The 22,781-nt window shown below is 40.5% G+C and overlaps 1 protein-coding gene across 1 annotated transcript; it reads left to right on the top strand.

The window, feature by feature from the left end:
• Positions 1-8,749: 8,749 nt before the first annotated feature.
• On the top strand, positions 8,750-17,173 carry RBM43 (RNA binding motif protein 43). The gene is made up of 4 exons (XM_044242053.1): positions 8,750-8,813; positions 11,512-11,722; positions 14,336-14,418; positions 15,477-17,173. The coding sequence occupies exons 1-4, from the start codon at positions 8,811-8,813 to the stop codon at positions 16,224-16,226; spliced, it is 1,047 nt and encodes a 348-aa protein (XP_044097988.1). The 5' UTR covers positions 8,750-8,810; the 3' UTR covers positions 16,227-17,173.
• The last annotated feature ends 5,608 nt before the right edge of the window (positions 17,174-22,781 follow it).

Genomic DNA, 22,781 nt, shown 5'->3' with positions numbered 1-22,781 from the left:
TTTATTTATTTGACAGAGAAAGATCACAAGTAGGGAGAGAGGCAGGCAGAGAGACAGAGAGAAGCAGGCTCCCTGCGGAGCAAAGAGCCCGATGCGGGGCTTGATCCCAGGATCCTGAGATCACGACCTGAGCCAAAGGCAGTGGCTAAATGCGCTGAGCCACCCAGGCGCCCCGAGTGTGGTCTTTCTACTTAAAATTTTCTTTGCCCAGAGTGCCAAGTGTCCCCTGATTCTTTACAAAACATCTCCAAATAGAACTTGTAAAGACCATAATTTTCGTTCATTTACACTTAAGATGGAGAAAGTAAGTTTAATAGAATGACACACTTGGAATAAAGGGAGAAGTAAATGCAAAGCTAGAGGTTCATCACTCATCAGCCTAGATTTCAATCTGAAGACGAAAGCAGAGGCCCTGTGCTCTAGGGACTTACATTTTAGTTTGAGAGCCTCCCAGTTCATTAACATCCCACTGTTTATAAGTTGTAGAAATTAAACTGTATGTTACGAGGTTCCTGTTCAGAGAAGGTGAAGTTGTCTTTGGTAAAGAACATTGGAACAGCTTTTATCCTAATACGGTGTGTTCCATAAAGAGCCAAGAGCAGAAGGAAATTCATATTAAAGTGCTGGCAGAAATTAAATGCTTTAGAAAAGATTCTAAACCTAAATGTACCCAATGCTGCTGCCTGCCCTCTAAAATAAAGGGAACGTTAAAAAAAAAAAGAAAAAAGCTTGGTTTGCTTTTGATATTTTATTTTTAGGTTTTAAAGTCGTTATGCTACCATTAGAAGTACTCATTGCTTTCACGTGTCTCTTTAGAATGAGACATGGTACCTGGAAATTGGGCAGCGTGCACTCTTCATAGTCACTGTTTTAGGGGAAAAAATATCTCTCATGTGTCAATTGTTTTTTGGAAATGGTAAAATTATTTCAGAATATTAAGAACTAGTAAGAAAAATTGAAAGAACTTATTTACTTTTGATTGATACAGTCTCATTGGCACAAAAGGTGTCATTTTTAGTCTGTGACAGGCTGCCAGTCAGAAAGTATTTTTTCCTAATATTTAGGATGAGGTTTGAAATAGTCACTTTTGTTGTCTTTGGGGGGCTTCTTCAGGCAGTAGAACAGATAATTTAATTCAATTCCAAATATTCACAATGGTTTTTTTGTTTGTTTTTTTTTTAGATTTAAAAAAAAAACTTATTTATTTGACAGAGATCACAAGTAGGCAGCGAGGCAGGCAGAGAGAGAGGGGGAAGTAGGTTCCCTGCTGAGCAGAGAGCCCGACGTGGGCTCGATCCCAGGACTCTGGGATCGTGATCTGAGCTGAAGACAGAGGCTTAACCCACTGAGCCACCCAGGTGCCCCTTCACAATGGTTTTTAATAAATATTTCTTCCTGTAGAAAATTGGACTTTTCCCTTAGGCTCCTTTCACCATTCCACCCTTGTGTGATCTGGCTAGATTTCAGAAATCAAGCATTGGCTTTCCTGCTTATTTCTAGAGTTTTAGAGATTTTATAGAAGTAAAGTTTGTCTTTGAAAATTTACCAAAAGAGGGACACTTGGGTGGCTCAGTGGGTTAAAGCCTCTTCCTTCAGCTCAGGTCATGGTCTCAGGGTCCTGGGATCGAGCCCCACATTGAGCCCCGCATTGAGCTCTCTGCTCACCAGGGAGCCTGCTTCCCCCTTTCTCTCTCTGTCTGAACCTGCTTCTCCCTCTGCCTGTCAGTCCCCCTGCTTGGGCTCTCTCTGTGTCAAATAAATAAATAAAACCTTAAAAAAAAAAAAAAAAGCCCAAAATGTAATAGGTTTCTAATCTATTTTTTTTTTTTAATTTTAAAAAGATTTTATTTATTCGACAAAGCAAGAGAGAGAGAGGGGGAAGTAGGTTCCCTGCTGAGCAGAGAGGCTGATGTGGGGCTTGATGCTCCAGGACCCTGAGATCATGACCTGAGCTGAAGGCAGAGACTTAACCCACTGAGCCACCCAGGCACCCCAGGTTTCTAATCTATTTTATTTTGGTCAGCTTATATGTACTAATAGCCACACTGACAGTTTTTTCTAGACTCACGTTTTATTATTATTTTTTAGATTATTATTACTTTTTTATTGTGTTATGTTATCATACTAGACTCACTTCATAGAGTTGCTATAATTCTCTGCTTTCTTGGTCCTATTCTTCTCTCTGTCTCTTTATTTAATTGTAGGTACTTTGGTCTATCAGACCACTTATAGTTTCTGTTGCCTGAGCCAGTTTGTCTGGCCGAAAGGGTTTATTGAATTCAGCAGCCTGCAATTGTTTTTGTTGTTGTTGTTGTTGTTGTTGTTGTTGTTGTTCTGAGGGACTTTAATCTGTTCAGAGATCCAAAGCTTGATTTTTTATTTGATCTTTGCAATAAAGTGGAGTTCTAATCAGCCTTTGTTACTCAAAGTCTTTATCATTTGAGAACAGAAGTATTGTTTCTTCTATCCTACATGTTCCCATATTTCCAGATTTCTCTATTCCCTTTCATTCTGGCCAATTCTTTTCTAAGCTCATTTCTTTTTTATATTACGTTGTCAAATGCACTCAATAGTAACAGACATATGCTACTAATTTTGCTTTTTCACACCATTGCCTGGGTGGCTCAGTTGGTTGGACGACTGCCTTCGGCTCAGGGCGTGATCCTGGAGTCCCGGGATCGAGTCCCGCATCAGGCTCCCAGCTCCATGGGGAGTCTGCTTCGCTCTCTGACCTTCTCCTCGCTCGTGCTCTCTCTCACTGTCTCTCTCTCTCAAATAAATAAATAAAATCTTTAAAAAAAAAAAAAAAAAAAAAAAAAACCCTACAACCTAATTAGGTACATAATCTGCCTTCCAAGCTATCACATGTGACAGCTTTACCAAATGTTTTTCCACTACATAATATGAATTACCAACCTTCTAATCTCTGATAATTATTTTCTAATTACCTGCCCCTCAACCAAAGCCATGTATTTTGATTGTGTTGTGGATTGTCTTTTTTTTTTTCTTTTGAGTATAGCAATGCTCCAGAAAACCAACTGTATATCAATCAGGATAAATTATATGATACCTATGTAGCAAATTATGTCTTAATTTCAGAGACCAGAACAAAATTTTACTCCTTGGTCCATGATGGGTCAACAAAAAGAATGCTCAGGGTAGACATTCACAGGGACATAACAGCAACCACAAACTTTTTTTTTTTTTTTAAGACATTTTTTGGGGCGCCTGGGTGGTTCAGTGGGTTAAAGCCTCTGCCTTCGGCTCAGGTTATGATCCCAGGGTCCCGGGATCGAGCCCCACATTGGGCTCTCTGCTCAGCAGGGAACCTGCTTCCTCCTCTCTCTCTCTATCTGCTGCTCTGCCTACTTGTAATCTCTGTCTGTCAGATAAATAAATAAAATCTTAAAAAAAAAAAAAGAAATGAGAAGGGTTAGAAAAAAAAAAAGACTTATTTATTTATTTCAGAGAGAGAGAGACAGCAGGAGTGGGAGGGGCAGAGGGAGCGAGACTCCCAAGTAGACTTCCTGCTCAGCACAGAGTCCGACTGAAGACTCCATCTCATGACAATGAGATCACAACCTGAGCGGAAATGTGGAGTCAGACACTTAACCGACGGCACCACCCAAGCATCCCAGCAGCCATCAATTTACTGCCGGATGTCATGCCTGAAGAAAAGAGCTTTGAAGGGTCTTGAAATAGCAATTAAATTCTTGGTCCGCAAATGTCCCTTTCATTTGCAACTCAGCCAGAAATAAGTATATGGCCCCACCCAACCATAAAGGAGCTTGGATGTATAATTCTACTGTATGCTTGGAAGGCAGGAAGCCAAAACTGTACAATGAATAGCGTTAATGATATCTGGTTGGTATTGAAAAAAAAAAAAGATGCTCATTCTTGAAAGATACACAAAGTATAATCACACCCAGATAATGGTAACATTTTTATGTCCTCCTTTTCAATTCTTTTCCCCCAACCATATATCCCATTTCATTTTGTGACTATACCCTATTTCTAGGGTTATTATTTCTCATTGTAGGACATTAGATTGCTTCCAATTTCCCACATTTATAAGTGCTTTGATGTAAATAAACCCTTTTATATCCTGGAATACAAATGTTTTTCTGCAATTCTAATCTTATCTCACGGTGATAATTAACTAGGTTGATAGGGTGAAGGATATAAATTATTTCAAGGATCTTGATATATATGGCTGAAAGTGCTTTCCAGAAAGGTAGGCATCAGTGTGTACTCTTTTTTTTTTTTTTTTTTAAATATATCTATTTATTTGACAGAGAGACAGCAAGAGAGGGAACACAAGCAGGGGGAGTGGCAGGCAGAGAGAGAATCAGCTCCCTGCTGAGCAAGGAGCCCAGTGTGGGGTGGTGGGGGACCACCATCCCAGGCCCCTGGGATCATGACCCAAGCAGAAACCAGACGCTTAATGACTGAGCCACCCAGGCGCCCCTCAGTGTGTACTTTTATTTTAAGTACAGTAAGGACAATTTCATTGCTCCCTTTCAGCACTGGGTACTACTCCTTTAAAAATAATTTTCTTATTATGCTATTTTTGGAAGTCTTCACAATATATACCACGTCTTATGAAATTAAATAATTAACAAGATACAGATGAAATATTGAGTAATGGGTTTCATTTTTGTTTTTTTGGTATCACAAATTAAAAACATCCAGGAAAATATCAATTTCATTTTCCTTAAGCTATGATTCAGAGCAAAGTACAGTGAGATGGGAGGCCTCATAACTGGGGCTGTAAGAGATTAAAATATTTTTTTGGATGCCTTTTCAGTAATAAGCTGCTAGAATTATTTTGACCACATTTGGAGTCATGTTTGCTCAAGGATTTTTTGGCACATTAGGGGAAGAAAAATTTTTCCCTAACCCTCCTGGAGTCCCTGACTGGACCTGAAAATTAAACCAATAAAACCAAATTAACAGGAAAATAGCATAGACATGTATTTAATATAAATTTTCTGTGATACGGGATCCTTCATAAGGAGATGAAGACCCAAAGAAATTATTAAACCTGAGTGTTTTTATGCTAAAGCTGATGATGAGTGTGAAGTCATAAAAAGTCGAAGATGTTAGGACGAAGAGTGTTCGCTAAGTGTAATAAACAAAGGGAAACAGCAAGGCCTGTTCATTCAGATTCTTCTGTGTCCTTTTGTCTTTGGAGGTAAAGCTGTTCCTTTCTTCTGGATATAGGGAAGAATGAGGGTTACATAAAACACCGGAGAGTTTTATGACCTGCTTCAGGGGAATGTCAGAAAGTCTTTCTTGCACATGTCCGTTCTTTATTCCCTCAGTTTGAAAATTCAGTATGCCACGCTGTCATATTTTGGGGGTAGCATTTTCCTGCATCCTGTCAGCACGTACAAGCTGGAATAGTTGGAACATACAAGGCTAAGGGTCATTCTAAGGTTCCATGGCACACATGGGTAGACTTCCTGACTCTAATCCTAGATCTCTTGTTAATCCCTGGAGAGGGTCTAGCTTGGATCATGGCGTTCATGTTCATTTACAGTTAATCTTTGTTCCCACTTCCAGTCCAAAGCACATCTTTTCTGCTTTCTCTCTTCATATGTTTGTCTTTTCTAGTTAAACAGAAGTATACAACATATGACCTTTTGTGTCAGACTTTTTCACTTCATCGATGTTTTTGAGCTACATCTTTGTATCATGTATTAGTAGTTCATCCCTTTTTATTGCTGAGTAGTATTACATAGTAAATATATATATATAGTGTGTGTATATATATATATATATATATATATATGGTGCATTTTGTTTATCCTTCAAGCAATTGATGGTCATTTGGGTTATTTCTACTTCTTGGCTATTATATATAATGCTGTTATGAACACTGGCAGTCTTAGTTTGGACATGATGTTTTCATTTCTCTTGGGTAGTTCTCAACGAGTAAAATTTCCTGGTCACGTGGTAAATTTATGCTTAAATTTTTGAGAACTGCTAAACTGTTTTAAAAGGTAGCTGTAACATTTTACTTTCCCACCAGCGATGTATGAGAGTTCTCCTTTCTCCACATTCTTGACAACATGTTATTATCTGTCTTTTTGATTACAGCCATTTTAGTCAGTGCGGAGTGGTATGTCATTGTGGTTTTAATTTGCATTTCTTTCATGACTAATGATGCTGAGTGTATTTTCATGTGCATATTATCCATTCATGTATCTTTGAAAAAAAAGTCTATTATTCAATTTTTTGTCCATTTTTAAGTTGGATTGTCTTTTTATTTTTGTGTTGTAATAGTTCTTTTTATATTGTAGATACAGATCTTTTATTAGATGTGTAATTTGCAAATATTTTCATGGTGTTCTTTAATTCTAGTGAACTATCTTAGAGTATGCTAGGTGATATTGCTGAAAAAAATTCAGTAGCTTAAAACATCAGAACTTTATTTTTCATTCATATATATTTTGTTATGGGTCCAGGCAGCTCTCTAGTGCAAATGTGTTCTGCATATTGGCTCAGTAGTGCATGTTCCCTTCAATGCATTCTTCTTTGAGCACCGAGGACAAGAAGAGAGCATTGGAGACTCTTGTGCTGCCAATGGAACACTTCACCCAAATAGGAGACATGTCAGTTCTCCTCACTTTCACAGGCTGAATGAATGATATGGCCTTGACGAAATCAAAGGCTGAGGAAGGGCAATGCCTCCAGGTGCCTGAATTGAGAAGATCAAGCAACACTGGTGAGCAGTATTAATGTCTACCATGTTGGGGGAGACAAGTGAGAAAAACAATAAATATATGAAGATATTTTTAGAAAGGGGTGATGCTATTAAGACAGAATGACAGGGTGATAGTATAACAATTAACTGGGGAGGGGGGAACAAATTCAGACCGGGTAATTAGAAGCAGTCTCTTTGAAGAGGGGTCATTTGAGCTAGACTTTAGTCACAGCAAGGGGTCAGAAAAGTGAAGATCAGGGAGGAGCTATCCAGCCTGGACAAAGAACCAAGGGCAAGGGGCGCCTGGGTGGCTGGGTCAGTTAAGTGTCTGTCTTCCGCTGGGATCAAGCCAAGCCCCCACATCAGGGGCCCTGCTCAGCGGGGATCCTGCTTCTCCCTTTTGTGCTTCTCCCTGCTTGTGCTCTCTCTTTCTGTCAAATAAATTAAAAAGACAAAACAAAACAAACAATAACCAAGGGCAAGAAAAGTCTCCAGTTAGATGGCTTCTTGTGTGGTCAGAACAGAGGGAGTGAGGACAGTTTATGGGGTCTAGCCATAGAAAGTAGATCAAGTCCATTTTTCTTTCCTGGTGAGAAATGTAAATTTTTTTTAAGGTGCAATGGGAATTTAAAGTAACAGATGAATAAATAAATAAATAAATAAAACCAATGTGCAGTATTTAAGTGCCATGGGAAGACATCAAAGTGTTTAAATAGGGAACAAACCTGACTTACCTTAAAAAAGAATTGTTTGGTGTGTGGTATCCAGAATGAATTGAAGGGGAACGAGGCTGGATGCGGACTTGATCTGGCCGGTGAAGGTGGGGTTGGAGAGAGTGTGTGTTTATGGAATGTCCTAAACAGAGCTAAGGAAAAGAGGAATCACAGAAGACCAGTGAGTCATGAGCTTGGGCTCCTGGGTGGGTAGTGTTATTATTTACTGAGAGGGAAGAAAGGGTGGAAAGAGAGTTTTGCTTGGTCTCGTTAAATTTCACACGCTTATTACACATACAACTGGGCCCTTAGATACAGGAATCTGAAGATAAAGTCTGAGTTGGGGAATTACCTATAGATAACCTCCAACTGTTTAAAATTATCATAGTCTTGGGCCATATAGATGTGCCATCAGCCATATAATGATTAGCTCTATTCACGAACTGAGTGAAAAACTTAACCAAAATGACACATATTAAAGCAACGCACAGTTGGCATTTGTGTACAGTATCTTCTACTTGGGCGCTGGAACTTCAGTTCTGAGAGTGGAACTGCTCAGTCTATGCATTTTCGCACTAATTTCACACTTTAAATTTTGAAAGGGGCCCAAATCCTTAGACATGGTTGCACCCATCTACGCTTGCAGCAACACGGACGCTTCCTCACACTCTGGCTCACACTGGGTATCACTATATTTTTTAATTTCTACCCCCCTCATCGTGGAGAAAAGGGATCTCGGGATGATTTCAGTCTGTATTTCTTAGGAGTGGAGCCAGGCTTCTTCACGCTTGCCAGCCATTTGCCTTTCTTCTTCGTGCTCTCTTTGACTGCGAAGCCCTGTAGGTAGATTACTCGTGTCCCCCTAGGTGCCAGACTGGAGTCAGACCCGCGTGGATAAGCCGGGGAGCTGTCTGTTGACAGGGGCCCTACGCTTTTCAGCCCGTGCCCTGCGTCCCTGGCCGCGGAGCGACTGGCCCTGCGCTGGCAGGTGAGGAAGAGGAGGAACAGGTGTGGGGTGGTGGGAAGTCCCGCGACAGGGCGCAAGAAGGAGGTCTGGATTTCCACTGAGCACGGGACAGACACAGCACCCGGGGAGTCCCCGAATTACTGCCGGGATTCCTGCCGGCGCCCCTCCGGCGCGAGTTTCAAACGCTGTGAAAGTACCCAGGCAGCAGGCGGCCCAGGTCGCGGCTTCCGCTCGCGCTCGGAGGCCGCACGGCGCGGAGCAGGGGGAGGCCGCGGAGGGGCCGTCTCTTCTCACTTTGTCTCCGAGCTAGCCGCAGCCGAAACTGAAAGCAAAACCTGCCTGCCGCGCCCTCCCTGCGGCCCGCGCGGTGCTCGAGTCGGGTGGGCCCTGACGGCGGCCGAAGGCGCGCCTCTCCTCCGCCATGGCAAGTTGCTTTTGTTTTGCATTTTGCGGGGCAGGGTCGTTCCCGCCCGTCGCCCCGGTCCCCCAGACGGGCGCGGAGCGGGGCCGGCGCGGGTGCGGAGCTGTCTCGGGCGGCGCGCGCGGGAGCCGGGTGCGGGCGGAGCGTCCCCTGGCCGGGAGGCACACCCGCCCGCAGGCGCGGCCCCGACCTCTCTGCACCTGCTCCTACGGCGGGGCGGCGCGCGCGGTACCCTCACAGCAGGCGGTGAGGGAGAGGCTAGAGGCCGGGGCACGCCTTGCCGCGCCCGCACCCGGAGTCTCCTGCTCCGGGGCACAGCTGTCTCGTCGAGAAGTCGCTTCGCAGGCTGGTTGGGCTTAACTGTGGCCTCCCACTTCATGGGGGAACCCGAGCGGAGAGAAGTACCCAGAAATGGAGGCCGCTGTGTCCTTTTGAGAAGGGCCGGCGAGAAGGAGTCGAGCCAAGGATTCAAGCTGGGAAGGCATCCCGATGTCTTGTCTGCACTAGTGGGGAATTCTCTGTGGCCTTAGCTCTGCCTCCAAGGACAAAGGGCTCCGTGTTTTCACCATCTGTGCTGGCTAGCAAGAACCGTTAGCAAGTTCAAGACTGAGCCTTCCGTGTTCTTTCCATCGAGCGCTGGCGAGCAGTGGCAGGGCCTTTCACGGCTCGGGTCCCGGAGATGCTCGGGTCCCGGAGATGCCAAAGCCGTCGTGAGGTCTCAGTACGATTTTGCTTACTGGCAGCAGCAACGGCAACGTCAATGAAAATAAACAACTAATTTTTTAAAAAGGAAATATATACGAATGCAGGGCATGAATCTAATTATTTCTCTCCAGTGCCTTCCTTAAAAACACAGTTTTTCTTTATAGCTTTTAGCTTTCTGACACTATGGTCAAAGTGTCTTAAGTATATCACGGATACTGGAAATGTCATCGCCTAATAACTCTTGGCCAAAATGCTGCTCTTGTTTCAAAATCCTATATCTCTGTGGTAGTTCTTGGCGGGGTTATTTCCAAGAACCCCTTTTCTTAATGCTGGATAGAAGAGATTGGTAGTTGTCAGGGAGAGTTCCTTTGATTTCAAAGATAAATTAAATGCAGATACTTAAATAAAGAAATATGGAAATAGTATCGTTGAGGGCAGAGGTGGAGTAAGATTTTCTGAATTTAAATTGATGGAAAGTTTTTCTTTGACATTGATGAAAGGCAAACAGGAAGCTCATTGACAAGCCGTGTAACTATTGAGATTGGTGTGGGCCAGCCAGTGTTGTATAGAGACAAATCAGTGAAGTAGAATTCCTGAAAAACCTAAAAAAATCTCTTGTCATTTCTTTTCTTCTGCTAGGAAGAACTATTTTGGGATTATTACATTATACCAATTGGGACTAGGATGGAGGAAAACATATATTTTTACTGTTTCCTATGTGATCTAGTTGTGAATATTTTAAGAAACTCTGTTTTCCTCTATTAAAAGTATTTTCTGTAACAAATATTTAATAGATCATTATAAGTTTCATTTTCAGGAGGCACTCCCTTTGTTTTATATGTCTCAACATGAGCCATTTTCATCCCCTGTCCCTCTGTCCCTTTGCTGTTGTTGTGAACTCTTCTTTTGCATTTTTAATTAAATTTGTCCATTAATTAAAATTTGACCTCAGCCTTTTTTATTCTTTTGCTTTCATTTCAAGGTGCCATTTGGATGGACAGGATATTATGTACCTAGACTATTTTCTTGACTTGGGACGTCAAAAGTAGCTTGCTTGTCCTCGGTGAAGTCCTGTTCTGCGTACAGAGTCCTCTGAGCTCAGAGGCCAAAACATCTTTGTGACCTGTTAACCCCTACTCAAGCCCATAAGATATCCTGTCCTCCCTGGGGGTAATTTAGGATAGATTAAGTCTGAGCTTTGGTATAATCGGGTTGGACTACCTATGTAAGCACTGGGAGCAGCTTATGGGTCCACTTTCCTAAATGGGCTGGGGAACAAGTCAAAACATTGAAATAGAAGCCTCTTACCTGGGTAAAATAAGAAGTTCAAAGAGCGTGAGCTCAGGGAGGTATCTACTGGGAGCTGGTACTCTGTGCTGAGTATGATGGCGGGGTCTGCAATAGCATATGCTCTCAATAGTTGAATTCCAGCTCAAATATGTACAGGAGGGCAGGATTTACTCTACTGCAGCCCCAGTATGATTGCTGTTTTTTTTTGTTTGGTTGGTTTTGTTTTTTTTTAGGGTATCTTTTTTCTAATTCTGGCAAAAAAAAAAAAAAGTAGAGATGTATTTATTATTGGCTTATGTACTGTGGGACTATTCAATCAACAAAACATACAGCCATCTCCAAACTACCATATTTGGTGGTTAGCTTGATTTGCTTTTAAACTTAATTTTTAAAATTTTGTATCTCTGGTTTCTAACTTTGGGACTGCCATTACTTTTGGGCCTTTCTAAAATCAGACAAATATTAACAAATGCTTTCCATTTATAAAACAAATGAAGAGTTCACTTTTTACATTTAATTCTCAAATACATGTGGCATATGATGTGAAGCAAAGATCTATCCTTAATTCTTTTTTTCAAGTATCTGATCAACTGTACTAACTCCTTTATTGAATAAAATAGCCTCTCCCTCACTGGAGTGTGAAATGCCTGTATTAAGTTGAATCTTATTTTTATATTTAAAAACTATCCTACTCTTTCTCTTACAGGCATCCGTTTTGGAAGGCAAGGAATCCAAAACTTCTGAAAGAACAGCTGCAGTTGTTGGTCATTTGGCTGACCTTTTTAATGATCAATTACGGACCACAGTAATGAAGACTCACTTTCAAGATATTAAGAATGAAAGTGGGGTTGTTGGAAATGTGATAAATCCAACAAAAGCCAGGGGAGTTGCAAATGTGAGGTTCAAAGGAAAAAAAGGTACTTCCAAATCAAATTTTATAAACTTAGAAATACTTCTGAAATGAAATTAAAAACTGAATTTTATTAAAATGATTCATGGGATTGGTAAAGTTTAAAGTAGCTTTTTGAAAATATTATTCTATTCTGAATATGAAAGTGGTACAATATTGCATTAACAAGAATATATGTGAAATGGTTCATGATAAAGTTGGTAGTAACTGCCAAATTCTTGAAAACTTCTTTCCTTCTATATTTGGAATCTATCTAGATCTTGGGGAAAAAAGTGATACATTTTGTTGTAGAGAACTTGTAAAATACAGAAAAGAAATCCCCACAAAAATAATCTATAATCTCACAAATTAGATGACCGCTTTGGGAATTTTCAAGCGACTTCAGCAATATCATCATACCATTTGCTTCTCTCTGTTCAAACCAACAAAAGGATATTTTAACATAGTGTTGGCTTTATCACTGGTAATGGCTTGGATCTGATATCAGATGGAGCCATTCTGTTCTTTACCTCCAGCCCTGACATAGGTGAGGATGTTGGGTCTACAGAACATATTCATCCCTTCAGGCTCATGGAGGGGGCAGCCTTCTCAACAGTTCAGTGACTGGCAAAATAAATTGCCAGAAAAAGATGAGCCTCCATGCCAGCATCTTGGAGGTAAAATACCACATGGTATTGGGGGCAGAAGAAAAGACCTTGTTTTGCTTGAGGGAAGATAGGATCTAGAGAGAGACCTAAGAGACTGTGGATTATCAGGGTACCTTTATCTGTCACCATTCATTCCTTCCTTCCTTCCCATTGGCAATGTTCAGGTAGGGATGGTAGGAGGGGCTCCTTCTTATGGCTATTACGGGATTATGGTGTTTTTGGAAGCTAGTTTTTCAAATGTTGAATTGATAACCCAGAGAGAGAAAGAGAAGTCTCATTCATTCATTTATTCACAAATATTTGTGAGTGCTTATTATTTGCCAGGCCCCATTCTAAGCCTTCTGGATATAGCAGTGAGTGAAATAGGCAAAATGTTTTCTTTCCTGAAGCATACATCCATGCTGGATAGATAATAAAAAAGCAATAAATGAATATATATTGCATTGGGTGTTTTATTAATTTGCACATGTATATATTATTTATAATTTTATATTTATTTGTGTTTATATATTTATTTATTACATTTATATATTAATTTGTGTATATTAACATATAATGTTAATACTATGAAAAAATATAAAACAATAAAGGGATGGAATGGGATGGAGAGGGCTATTTTATTAGATAGAATGGGTAGGGAAATATTCCCTTTAGGTGACATTTGAGCAGACATGTGCATGAGGTAAGGGAATACGCCGATAAGGGTCAAGAACATTCTAAGGCAAGGGAAGGGCTGGGAAAACCTCTGAAAGGGTAGCATGCTGGGCATTTTGAAGATAGCAAGGTGGCCCGAGTGGCCGGAGCAGAGCCAGTAAGGAGAGAGTAAAAGGAGATGGATCAGATGAGTGGCTGGGGACCAGTATATATTAAGCAGCCTGTAAGTCAAGGCAAGGTGTCTGGATTTTATTCTGGGGGAGAGGGAGGGTTTTGAGCAGATGACTGTCAAAGTGTGACTACCTTTTCTTGGGTGATCCCTCTGGCAGTGGTGTGGAGAACAGGAGCTAGTAGTCATTGCTGGTTTTGATTAGGGTGTTAACAGGGCTGGTGATTGAGACCCAGTGGCCATTCATGATTTGCTGACAGGTTAGATGTCATGTTCTTAGATGTGGAACACTGGCGGAAGAGTACTTTTGGGAGGGGGATGGTTATCAAGAGTCGAACTCTGGTCAAGGAGACATTTATTTGCATAATGAAGTAGATATTTGGAAAAGCAAAGAAAGTCAAGGCCAAAGGTAGAATTTGCAAGATACATCTGGAGATAGTATCTAAAGCTGTGGGTTTGTCAAGATGAACCCTTGACTGGGTGTACGTTTGCTAAGAGATACAAAGCCTGAGGCCTAAGGCATGCTAACATATAGAAAATGGGAAGAGAAAAAGAATTAGCAAAGGGCACAGTGAATTTTGAAGAAAACCAGGATAGTGTGGTAGCCGGATTCTAGAAGTTGGTCTCCTTGTGGCCATAATTAACAAAGGGAGAATTTCCTGTTAGGTTTTTGTGTTCTATTCATATATATGTATACATATATACATATGTATACACACTTATGTGTTTTAAAAAATATGATTAGGGGCGCCTGGGTGGCTCAGTGGGTTAAGCCGCTGTCTTCGGCTCGGGTCATGATCTCAGGGTCCTGGGATCGAGTCCCGCATCGGGCTCTCTGCTCAGCAGGGGGCCTGCTTCCCTTCCCCTCTCTCTGCCTGCCTCTCTGCCTACTTGTGATCTCTCTCTGTCAAATAAATAAATAAAATCTTTAAAAAAAATAAAAAATATGATTAGGATCATAGGTACACAAAAAATGAATTTTAAAGTAAAAGGGAAAACTATTTAAATGTTGAATTTAAAGGAAAAGTGTAGAAAAAAATAAGGTATGTGAAATAACAGAGTTGAAGATTTTTATTATTACTAATTTAAGTAATTATTAGTGTGTCATCCCACAAACACTTCTGATGGCAATGTTTCTGCTTATGTGTAGAGAATGTCAACAGAAAACAGGAACGCTGTCAGGTAGAAAAGTCTGGATCTACTCAGTTCACAGACCCTCATTTCAATGAAAAGGTAAGGTATGATACTGGTGGTCCTGGATCCCCTCCCTCCCTTCCCTCGTTCCTCCCTTCTTCCCCTCCTCCGCCCTCCCTTCCTTCCCTCCTGATTTTAATTAATTAATTATCAGAAAGAGAGAGAGTCTGTGAGAGAGAGAGCATGAGCAGGGGAAGGTGCAGAGAGACAAGCAAACTCTCCACTGAGCAAAGAGCCTGACTTGGGATTCACCGGGTTCGACGCAGGGCTTCATCCCAGGACTCTGGGATCATAACCTGAGCTGAAGGCAGTCATTTTACCAACTGAGCCACCGAGCTGCCCCCTGGATCATGTTTGTTCTCTGTGTGCCTTACACAGGAGACACAAAGCACTCTCATCTCGTGATTCCTACCAAAGAAAATGCACCCTTGCTAACCTGAGTCATTGTTAAATGCCAAACGTGTGTCTTGAAATGTTTTGCTTATTGTCTGGCCTATTTTATGTTTCTGTGTATTCCTCTTGATGCTTTCAAGCAAGCGCTTTTATGCTTATAAGGAGGATGTCAGTTATCTACCTAAAGACTTATTTGGGGACAAAAACCCAATTAAGATGAACATTAAAAAGATTTTAAAGAGGCAGGAGAGTAGATATAGGAGGAAAGAGTTAAAATTCACTGGTTTAAAACCATTCACTAAGAAACTCAGGGTTCTGGACAGCTTCTGATGAACTTTGCTAGAAGGGCTTTCTAAGGGGATCCCGTCCACAAAGAAGAGCTAGAACAGAGTGCTATCTGTACTTACAACAGTGTATGGCTTTGTTTCAAGTAACATTCTGTCTCTAAAAAATATTTGACTATCTCTGCAGTGAGGGCCTATGAATCCCAAATTGTGAACTTGGTGGGGTTGTGGGATCCCTTTGATGGGCTGCTAGGTTCGAGAACTTCATCACTATGGCGCAAGAAACCAGTCTACGCTGGGCCGTTGGGCTTGGTTTGGGGTAACTGCTGTGGAGACAGAGAGAGTGGCAGAAAAAGAACGTGTTTATGTAGTCTGCTTGAACTGACAGCGCTGTTTTAATTTCTCTCTCTTTAATTTTAGGTCTTCAGCTCTGTGGAAGCTATCCTCGATCTTTCTGTTTTTAGGAGTCAAGTCCCTCTAGAAAGTCTGGTAATGGATCTGAAAAGGAAAATCCCAACTTTACGCTTCAGTCCTTTGGAACCTAATGGAAGAATCTCCGTCCAAGGATCATTTCTGGCTATCCAGAAGCTCAAAGAATCTTTGCTATTAAAAGCAAGTTTTCTTTTAGAAAAAAACAGGAATTTTATCAGTGAGGGGAAAAGGCCGAATAGGCAGAACCCCAGAAGGCATCTCCAGAGAAGAAGCTCCTCAGAGTCGCTCAGGTCCTCAGTACCCGAGGCCACCAGGAGAGGAGAAACGCTTGTTCTCGACACAGATATTTTCCTCTACCTCAAAAAGAGCAGATTTTACAAAAACACATTGAAAACCTGTCGTGTTTTCTGTGAGGAAAGAGTGGATGGGGAAATTACCACAATTTGTATAAAAAATGCTCAAGAATGTTCTCAGCCAAATAATGAAAAGGTTGTAAAAGCACTTTTTGAGGAATATTCACTTGCTCTTCACTTTGAACTGAGAAAGGAGACACTCACTTTGAAAGGAAAGGGAAGTAAAGATAAAAGAAATATTAAACTGGCATGTGAACAACTCAGTTCAAGGTTCCCTCAGGTTCAGATTAATTTTTATGAGACACACATAGAAATTATAGGATCATCTTCTGACACAAACTTGTTTAAAAAAGAGGTCACGGAATTAATAAGGTTAGAAAGTTAGACAATGAGATCTCAGCAGTAGTAATGACAATGGCAGTTGCTTTTCCTCACAGAGTAGTGAGCAGTGTCTGACTAGCTTTATACACATTATCTCATTTAATCCTTGCAACCATCCTTCAGTGTAGACATTGCTATTCTCATGTTGTAGGGGAAGAACCTAGGATTTGGAGAGGTTAAAACTCTAGTCTGGAGTTATCCAGTAGGCAAGGAATGGGGCTGGGGTTAAACTCGGCTGATCTGAATACAAAAATAATATTTAAGGCTTAAAACTTTGAAAAAAAAAATCTCTTTAAGTTTGGAGAAATCTCACTTTCTCTGTACCCCCAAATTCTCAGAAAGAGAAATAGCCTTAAATCTAACACAGAAGATGTTTGGATGATTGTTATGCCTTTGGCCATTTCATAGCATTTACTCCAAATAGTTTGTTTACTCCAAACAGAATTAGAACGCTGGCAAAACTCACTGGAGAATCTACTTTGATTGAAAGTACTTCTGAAGCAGGTAATCATTACTTGACTAAATCTGATTGGTACGAGGCTGCTGGACCATGTGGGACATTTTTATTGTTGCTTATTTAGCCTAAGTACATACATAAAATGCTGGTTCTCTTAGAATTGTGAAGAATTACAAAGTATAGTGTCTTTTTTCTTTATTCCCCCTTTATTTTATAATTACATGGCTAAAGTAATAGCATTTGAGGAATAAAAACATAGGTGTTTCCTTAAAGATGACAGAAGGATTTGAAAATTCATTACTGGAGAAGGGAAAACAAGAGCTTTTAAGTTATTTGGTTGTCTATGACTCCCCTGAATTTAACTTTGGGATAGTTTCAAGTGCCTGGGGCACATTATCCTAGGATGATAAAATGTATACATCTTGCTCATCTCAAAGTAAATAAATGTGGGGGCACCTGGGTGGCTCAGTGGGTTAAGCCTCTGCCTTCAGCTCAGGTCAAGGTCTTAGGGTCCTGGGATCGAGCCCCGCATCAGGCTCTCTGCTCAGCAGGGAGCCTGCTTCCATTCCCTCTCTGCCTGCCTCTCTGCCTACTTGTGATCTCTCTCTCTTTGTCAAATAAATAAATAAAAAATATTAAACAAAAAGTAAATAAATGTGATCATGATGATGTGGACTGTTAAGTCAAAAGAAGAGCACAAGACAAATTTCTCTATATGCTTTCATTTTTCTTAGCCATCTAAATCCCAAATATTTCCATCTTTTAAGATATGATATTTCATTGTTGTTTGAGTAAACTTTCTTTTTGTCATGGCAAGCTGCTCTTTATATCAAATACTCAAAAAGATGCTTCATTTCTATTTTGTTCCTGGGAGTTTGTCTCAGTCTGGGTCCAATCAAGAGGGAGAAGGCCCACGGCAATTTGAATAGGGAGAGTTTAATATAAAGAAGTGTTAACTATAATAGGGGATTGGAATAATGAGGGATTGGCTAGTAAATAAAGAGAACTCTAAAAAATACAGGAACAGCAGATCTAAGAAGCAGTTTAGATACCCGTGGAAGAGTCCCCTACCTCCCATCCCAGGACTGAGAATTTGCTGGAAGGTTTGTGCCAGGGGATCTTGCTGGAAATCCATCCTCTAGCTTGCTGGAGGAAACTGTTCAGAGGAAGTGTTTTACCAGAGACATTCTGTTACACAATGCACTGGGGAGTTGCTGGGGGAAGCCACTAGTGGCTGGGTGTAGCAGGCCATTATGCTTGCATAGGCCCTGAGTGTTGGGGAGGCCTTGTGTGCTGGAGGCTGAACACGTGAGCAACTGCTCCTGCTGCATGAGCCTAATGCTGGAGAAGCTGCCCATGTTGCAGAAGCTGGGTACTGGGAGAAGCTTTCTCTGCTGAAAAACGGATCCCTAATTGACGGCCAATTGAACAATTTGAGGTAGGAACGACTTTCCTCTTGCAGTGTCTCTCTAGCGCCCTCTACTGAGAAAACTAAACAGAAGAAAAATTTTAAGAATCCCAGATTCCTTTTCACAGAGTAGGCACATAGGATGAATTTAAAGCAGAGTCAATAAATTGATGACTGAAAGAGTTTAATTTGATACCTACTAAGGCTTTCATTATTATCACAAATTTAACACCAACAGGATAGTCTTTAAACAAAGAGTTGGATCAGAAAAATGATGCTCATTCCATGCTCTGTAAGACATTGATTTACAAGTATGGATAGAGCCATCTTCTGCTTGACATTATGTATTTCAGATGTTTTTACATGTTGCTGTGCATTTTAGAGTTTGTTTAACAGCACTTTCTTTATAATATGCTAGTTGTGCAATCAATTTCTATCTTTAATAAAAACCGATATTTTTTCCAAAGTAGCAGTAGTGACTTTCATTTAAATTTATTTTTGAGGCTTACTGATGCTCAGGTAGATGATGGGAATTCCATCCTCTTGTCAGGTACAAACCCTACTGTATGTCTGCCACTGGGAGAAAAACCTGTCATTTAATTAGATAATATGTTGATACTTTTCAGAGAGGCTGCAGGTAGTGAAGAGGGCCATTATCCACTAAAAAAAGGAGCTTCAGATCAAGACAGACAAAGGAGTAGAGTGGGAGAAAGGGTTCCAAGGCATTTAGGTAAGAAATGTATTCAGAAATTCTTGTTGAGCTCATCCTCTGGGACAACTGTTCTGCAGGGTTCTAGAGACAATGATGGGACATAAGAGAAATGTTCACCGATTTCCTAGAAGTCACTGCTTAGTCTGGCAGAGAAGGCAAATAAGTCATTACCTTAGTGCTTGCTACAGAAATAGTTGGTGTAAGGTGGAAGGGACTGTCAATTCTTATTGAGGATATGTTAACCATTTTCCAAATTATTTGCATAATTTTCATAGAAAAAGATAGTGAGCATGTGTCAAAATTTTGTTTGCCTTAATGAGGAATGAACTATCAGAATGACAATACTGGATGAAAAAGACCAGGAGAAATGGAATTTAAAAATCAATAAGGAAAAGCCTGTTTGTAAAGATTGCTAAACTAGAAACAAAGCTGATCAACGTCCAATGAGGCTATAAAACTGTGATTTGGGGGTTGTTTTTTCTGCTAGACAGAAACAAATGATCACACTTTATCATGTTTTTTAGAAGTTAGAGTTCTAACTGTACTGAGTTGTAAAATGTTAGTGCCCCAGTCAATTGTGATATTAAGTGAAACGAAATTAGATTCCAAAAGAGATGACCCACTAGTAGGCTAATTGGAGCATGTCCAGCAAGGCATTAAAAGGTCACATAATTATTTTTTGCCTTATTTCTGTGTTTTGAGTAATTTTCTTTAACAAGGGTCAGAAGAAGCCTCCCAGAAGGTAAGACCTGATGGGTGGTTGTTAGTCCAGGTAAGAGATGAGGAGGGAGGACAAAACAGCCCTTGGTTTGGTAGATGAACACCAAGTTTAGGGATGGCTGAATTTTGACAGCCTTGTTTTTACAAATTTTATTTGATGGACAAGATTCCTTGATGTCCCAACAAAAGAGCCACACATATAAAAGTGTGGAGGGAATGAAATGTCTAATTTCTTTTTTTAAATTAAGATTTTATTTATTTATTTGACAGATAGAAATCACAAGTAGGCAGAGAGAGAGAGAGAGAGAGCAGAGAGCCCGATGTGGGGCTCGATCCCAGGATCCCGGAATCATGACCCGAGCCGAAGGCAGAGGCTTTAACCCACTGAGACATCCAGGTGCCCCGAAATGTCTAATTTCTGATGTGAATCTCTCCATATAAACCATGTTGGTGGCAAAGTATGGATTTTCCCAAAGACAGTAATTTTAAGAAACTTAACTATCAGTGCCTAGATTTCATTTCTCTAGGATCATTTCCTGGTGTAAATAAAAATTCTATCAACTTCAGTAGACTCTCTTCCATATTCTCCATCCACTCCTTCTCTTTCATCTTTCACTTCTTCCAAACTGATTCTGGGAGAGTTCTTTACCCTTCTAGCTTCAGTGTGCTTAGCTGTAACCTGAAAATTATACCTATTTTCACAGGTTTATTGTGAGTTTTAGAAATAATGGTAGGTAATAAATGTTCAAAAATAGTAGTCATTATTCTTAAGAACTTATTTAAACCAACACCCCAAGAAAAGCTCTGTCTACTTGGAATGCCTCATCTCAGGTGGGTACCAACATATTACTCCAATTAAAAAACTGAGCATTGTTTTGGACTTCTTCCTCTTCTTTTCATTACTTTAGATCAGGCCTATGTCATTTCTTACCTGGGTTAGTGGGTTGAATAGTATTCCCTCAAAATTCAGAAGTAACCTTATTTGAAAATAGGGTCTTTGCAGATGTAATTCATTAAGATGACATCATCTAGACTGGAGTGAGGCCTTAACCCAGGGACTGGTGTCCTTATAAGAGAGGGAGAGGACACTGAGACTCAGAGGAGAGAGGGGTAAGGCTCATGTGACAATGGAGGCAGAGGGTGGACTGATGAGTTATAAGGCCAGGGATGACTGGGAACCAACAGGAACTGAAAAAGGCAAAGAAGAATTCTTCCCAAGAGTCTTCAGACGGAGCTTGATCTTGCCAACCCGCTTGGTTTTAGACTTCTGGCCTGAGAACTGTGAAAGAAGAAATTTCTGTTGTTTTAAGCCACTTAAAATAAATAGCCACTTCGTGGTTATTTGTTATGGCAGCTCTAGGAAACCAATACACATGGCTTTCTTTTAAAAAAGTTCCTGGGAGCCTCTGATCTTTGCAATTGGTTTTGTGTGGGTCCCTCTTGTGACAGCATTTCACAGTACATTTTGTCTGTTGGTTTTTTGTTTTCCTTTCTGCGTATGTGGTCTCCTTGAGGCCAGGAATGTTGTCTATTTCTACTTTATTCTGTTTATAACACTATGTGCCTGGCACATAATAGACATTCCACGAATACCTATGAAAATATATGAACAATTTTTGTGCTCCCTACATAATTTATACAGGATTTCATACTGAAATAAGCATCTCATAAATGTGTGTTCATTGGTCCAGGAATTTTCTTTTTATAGTCTTCCCACTTGCCAACATCCAAATGCTGATATTAATCTCTTACCCCTTTAGAATGTGTCCTCAGTTCCTCCTTGTATTGTTTCCTTCAATGTAAGAAATTCTGGCAAGAGAAAGTCAAGCAGCAAGATATCCCTCTCTTGGAGCGCCTGGGTGGCTCAGTGGGTTAAAGCCTCTGCCTTCGGCTCAGGTCATGATACCAGGGTCCTGGGACCCAGTCCCACATCGGGCTCTTTGCTCAGTAGGGAGCCTGCTTCCTCCTTTCTCTCTCTCTCTCTCTCTCTCTCTCTCTCTCTCTCTCTGTCTCTCTGCCTACTTGTGATCTCTGTCAAATAAATAAATAAAATCTTAAAAAAAAAAAAAAGATATCCCTTTCTTTTATATTCTCATGCAGGTTGGTCAGTAATTGCTCCTGGCAGGCAGGAAGGCACTAAACATATTCCCTAAAAATGCCTGGGATGGTTCTTTCCATTTGCCTAGTTCCTAACTGGGTTTCACCAGTGAGACAAAAAGTCCCTTGTGATTTAATTAGATAGTTATGAAGATTTGTTGGGTCTGTCTACTCTTGTATCTTGTTATTGTCAGCACTAAGAAGTCAATGGGGGGAATTCTCAATGTTTATAAGCAGTTTATCCATTAATGCTTGAGATAGTAAAACATTTAACCAGTAGAAAATACTATGTAATAGCATATGTATGTGTGTCAAGACTATCCAGCAGTTAACATATTTCTAGCAATACCGAGAAAAACAATAGGAGTAGAATATGCCTGCTTTTGATTTTCTATGAAATTTAATATTGGAGGAAATTAATCTAACAAATATTTTATGTATTCAGATATTACAAGAGTACTAACTTAAAGAACCCGATCTCTCAGGGGATGGTGGGAAGAGGGATATAGAATATAAAAAAGGCTTTGTTGTTATGGGAGAAATCTGTTTAAGTTAATAAGTGATTTCATGAAAGGAATAAAAAGATAAAATGTAAAAAGGGTAGCAAAATTTCCTTCTCTCATTCTATAAATGACGACGCATTTTGGATTCTGTCTCCATAACATTCCTTGTATTTATTTGTTTCCTCTTCTCCATTCTTTATGCCACTACCTTTGCTTTTGCTTCAGGCCTTTTTTAGTAATAGGAAGAGCATGGTAAGGAAGATACTGCCTCATGTTACAAAACAGCTCTTGTAAAAGAGAATGGCTGCAGAAATGGTTTCCCCATTTGTACAGAGGTAGAACTAAAATAGGGTTCATTGTTTCACTGCCTCATTTTGGGATGGGATATCAGAATTTTGTCTTGATGTTTTTCATCTCTGGGGGAAGAGAGAGTCATTTTTGTTCAGTGACTTTTGTGACAATAGGTGACTCTACCTCTTAATCCCCATAGGGCCAAGTTCTGCGTTCATGTTAAGAACACACTTGACTGTAGCTTTCAGCTTCCAGGATGACTTGAACCAGGTTAGATTAGATTCTTGTAGTTTTCAAATTCGATCCTTGATTTTTTTTGCTGGGGCAGCATGGCAGGGTGGGGTGGGGCGTACTTCTATAGTTAGCTGTTT

The sequence above is a fragment of the Neovison vison genome, chromosome 3 (assembly GCF_020171115.1).
Source record: "Neovison vison isolate M4711 chromosome 3, ASM_NN_V1, whole genome shotgun sequence".
Lineage (NCBI taxonomy): Eukaryota > Metazoa > Chordata > Mammalia > Carnivora > Mustelidae > Neogale > Neogale vison.
Note: the sequence above shows the minus strand (reverse complement) of the source record. Positions and strands in the feature narration are given on the sequence as shown.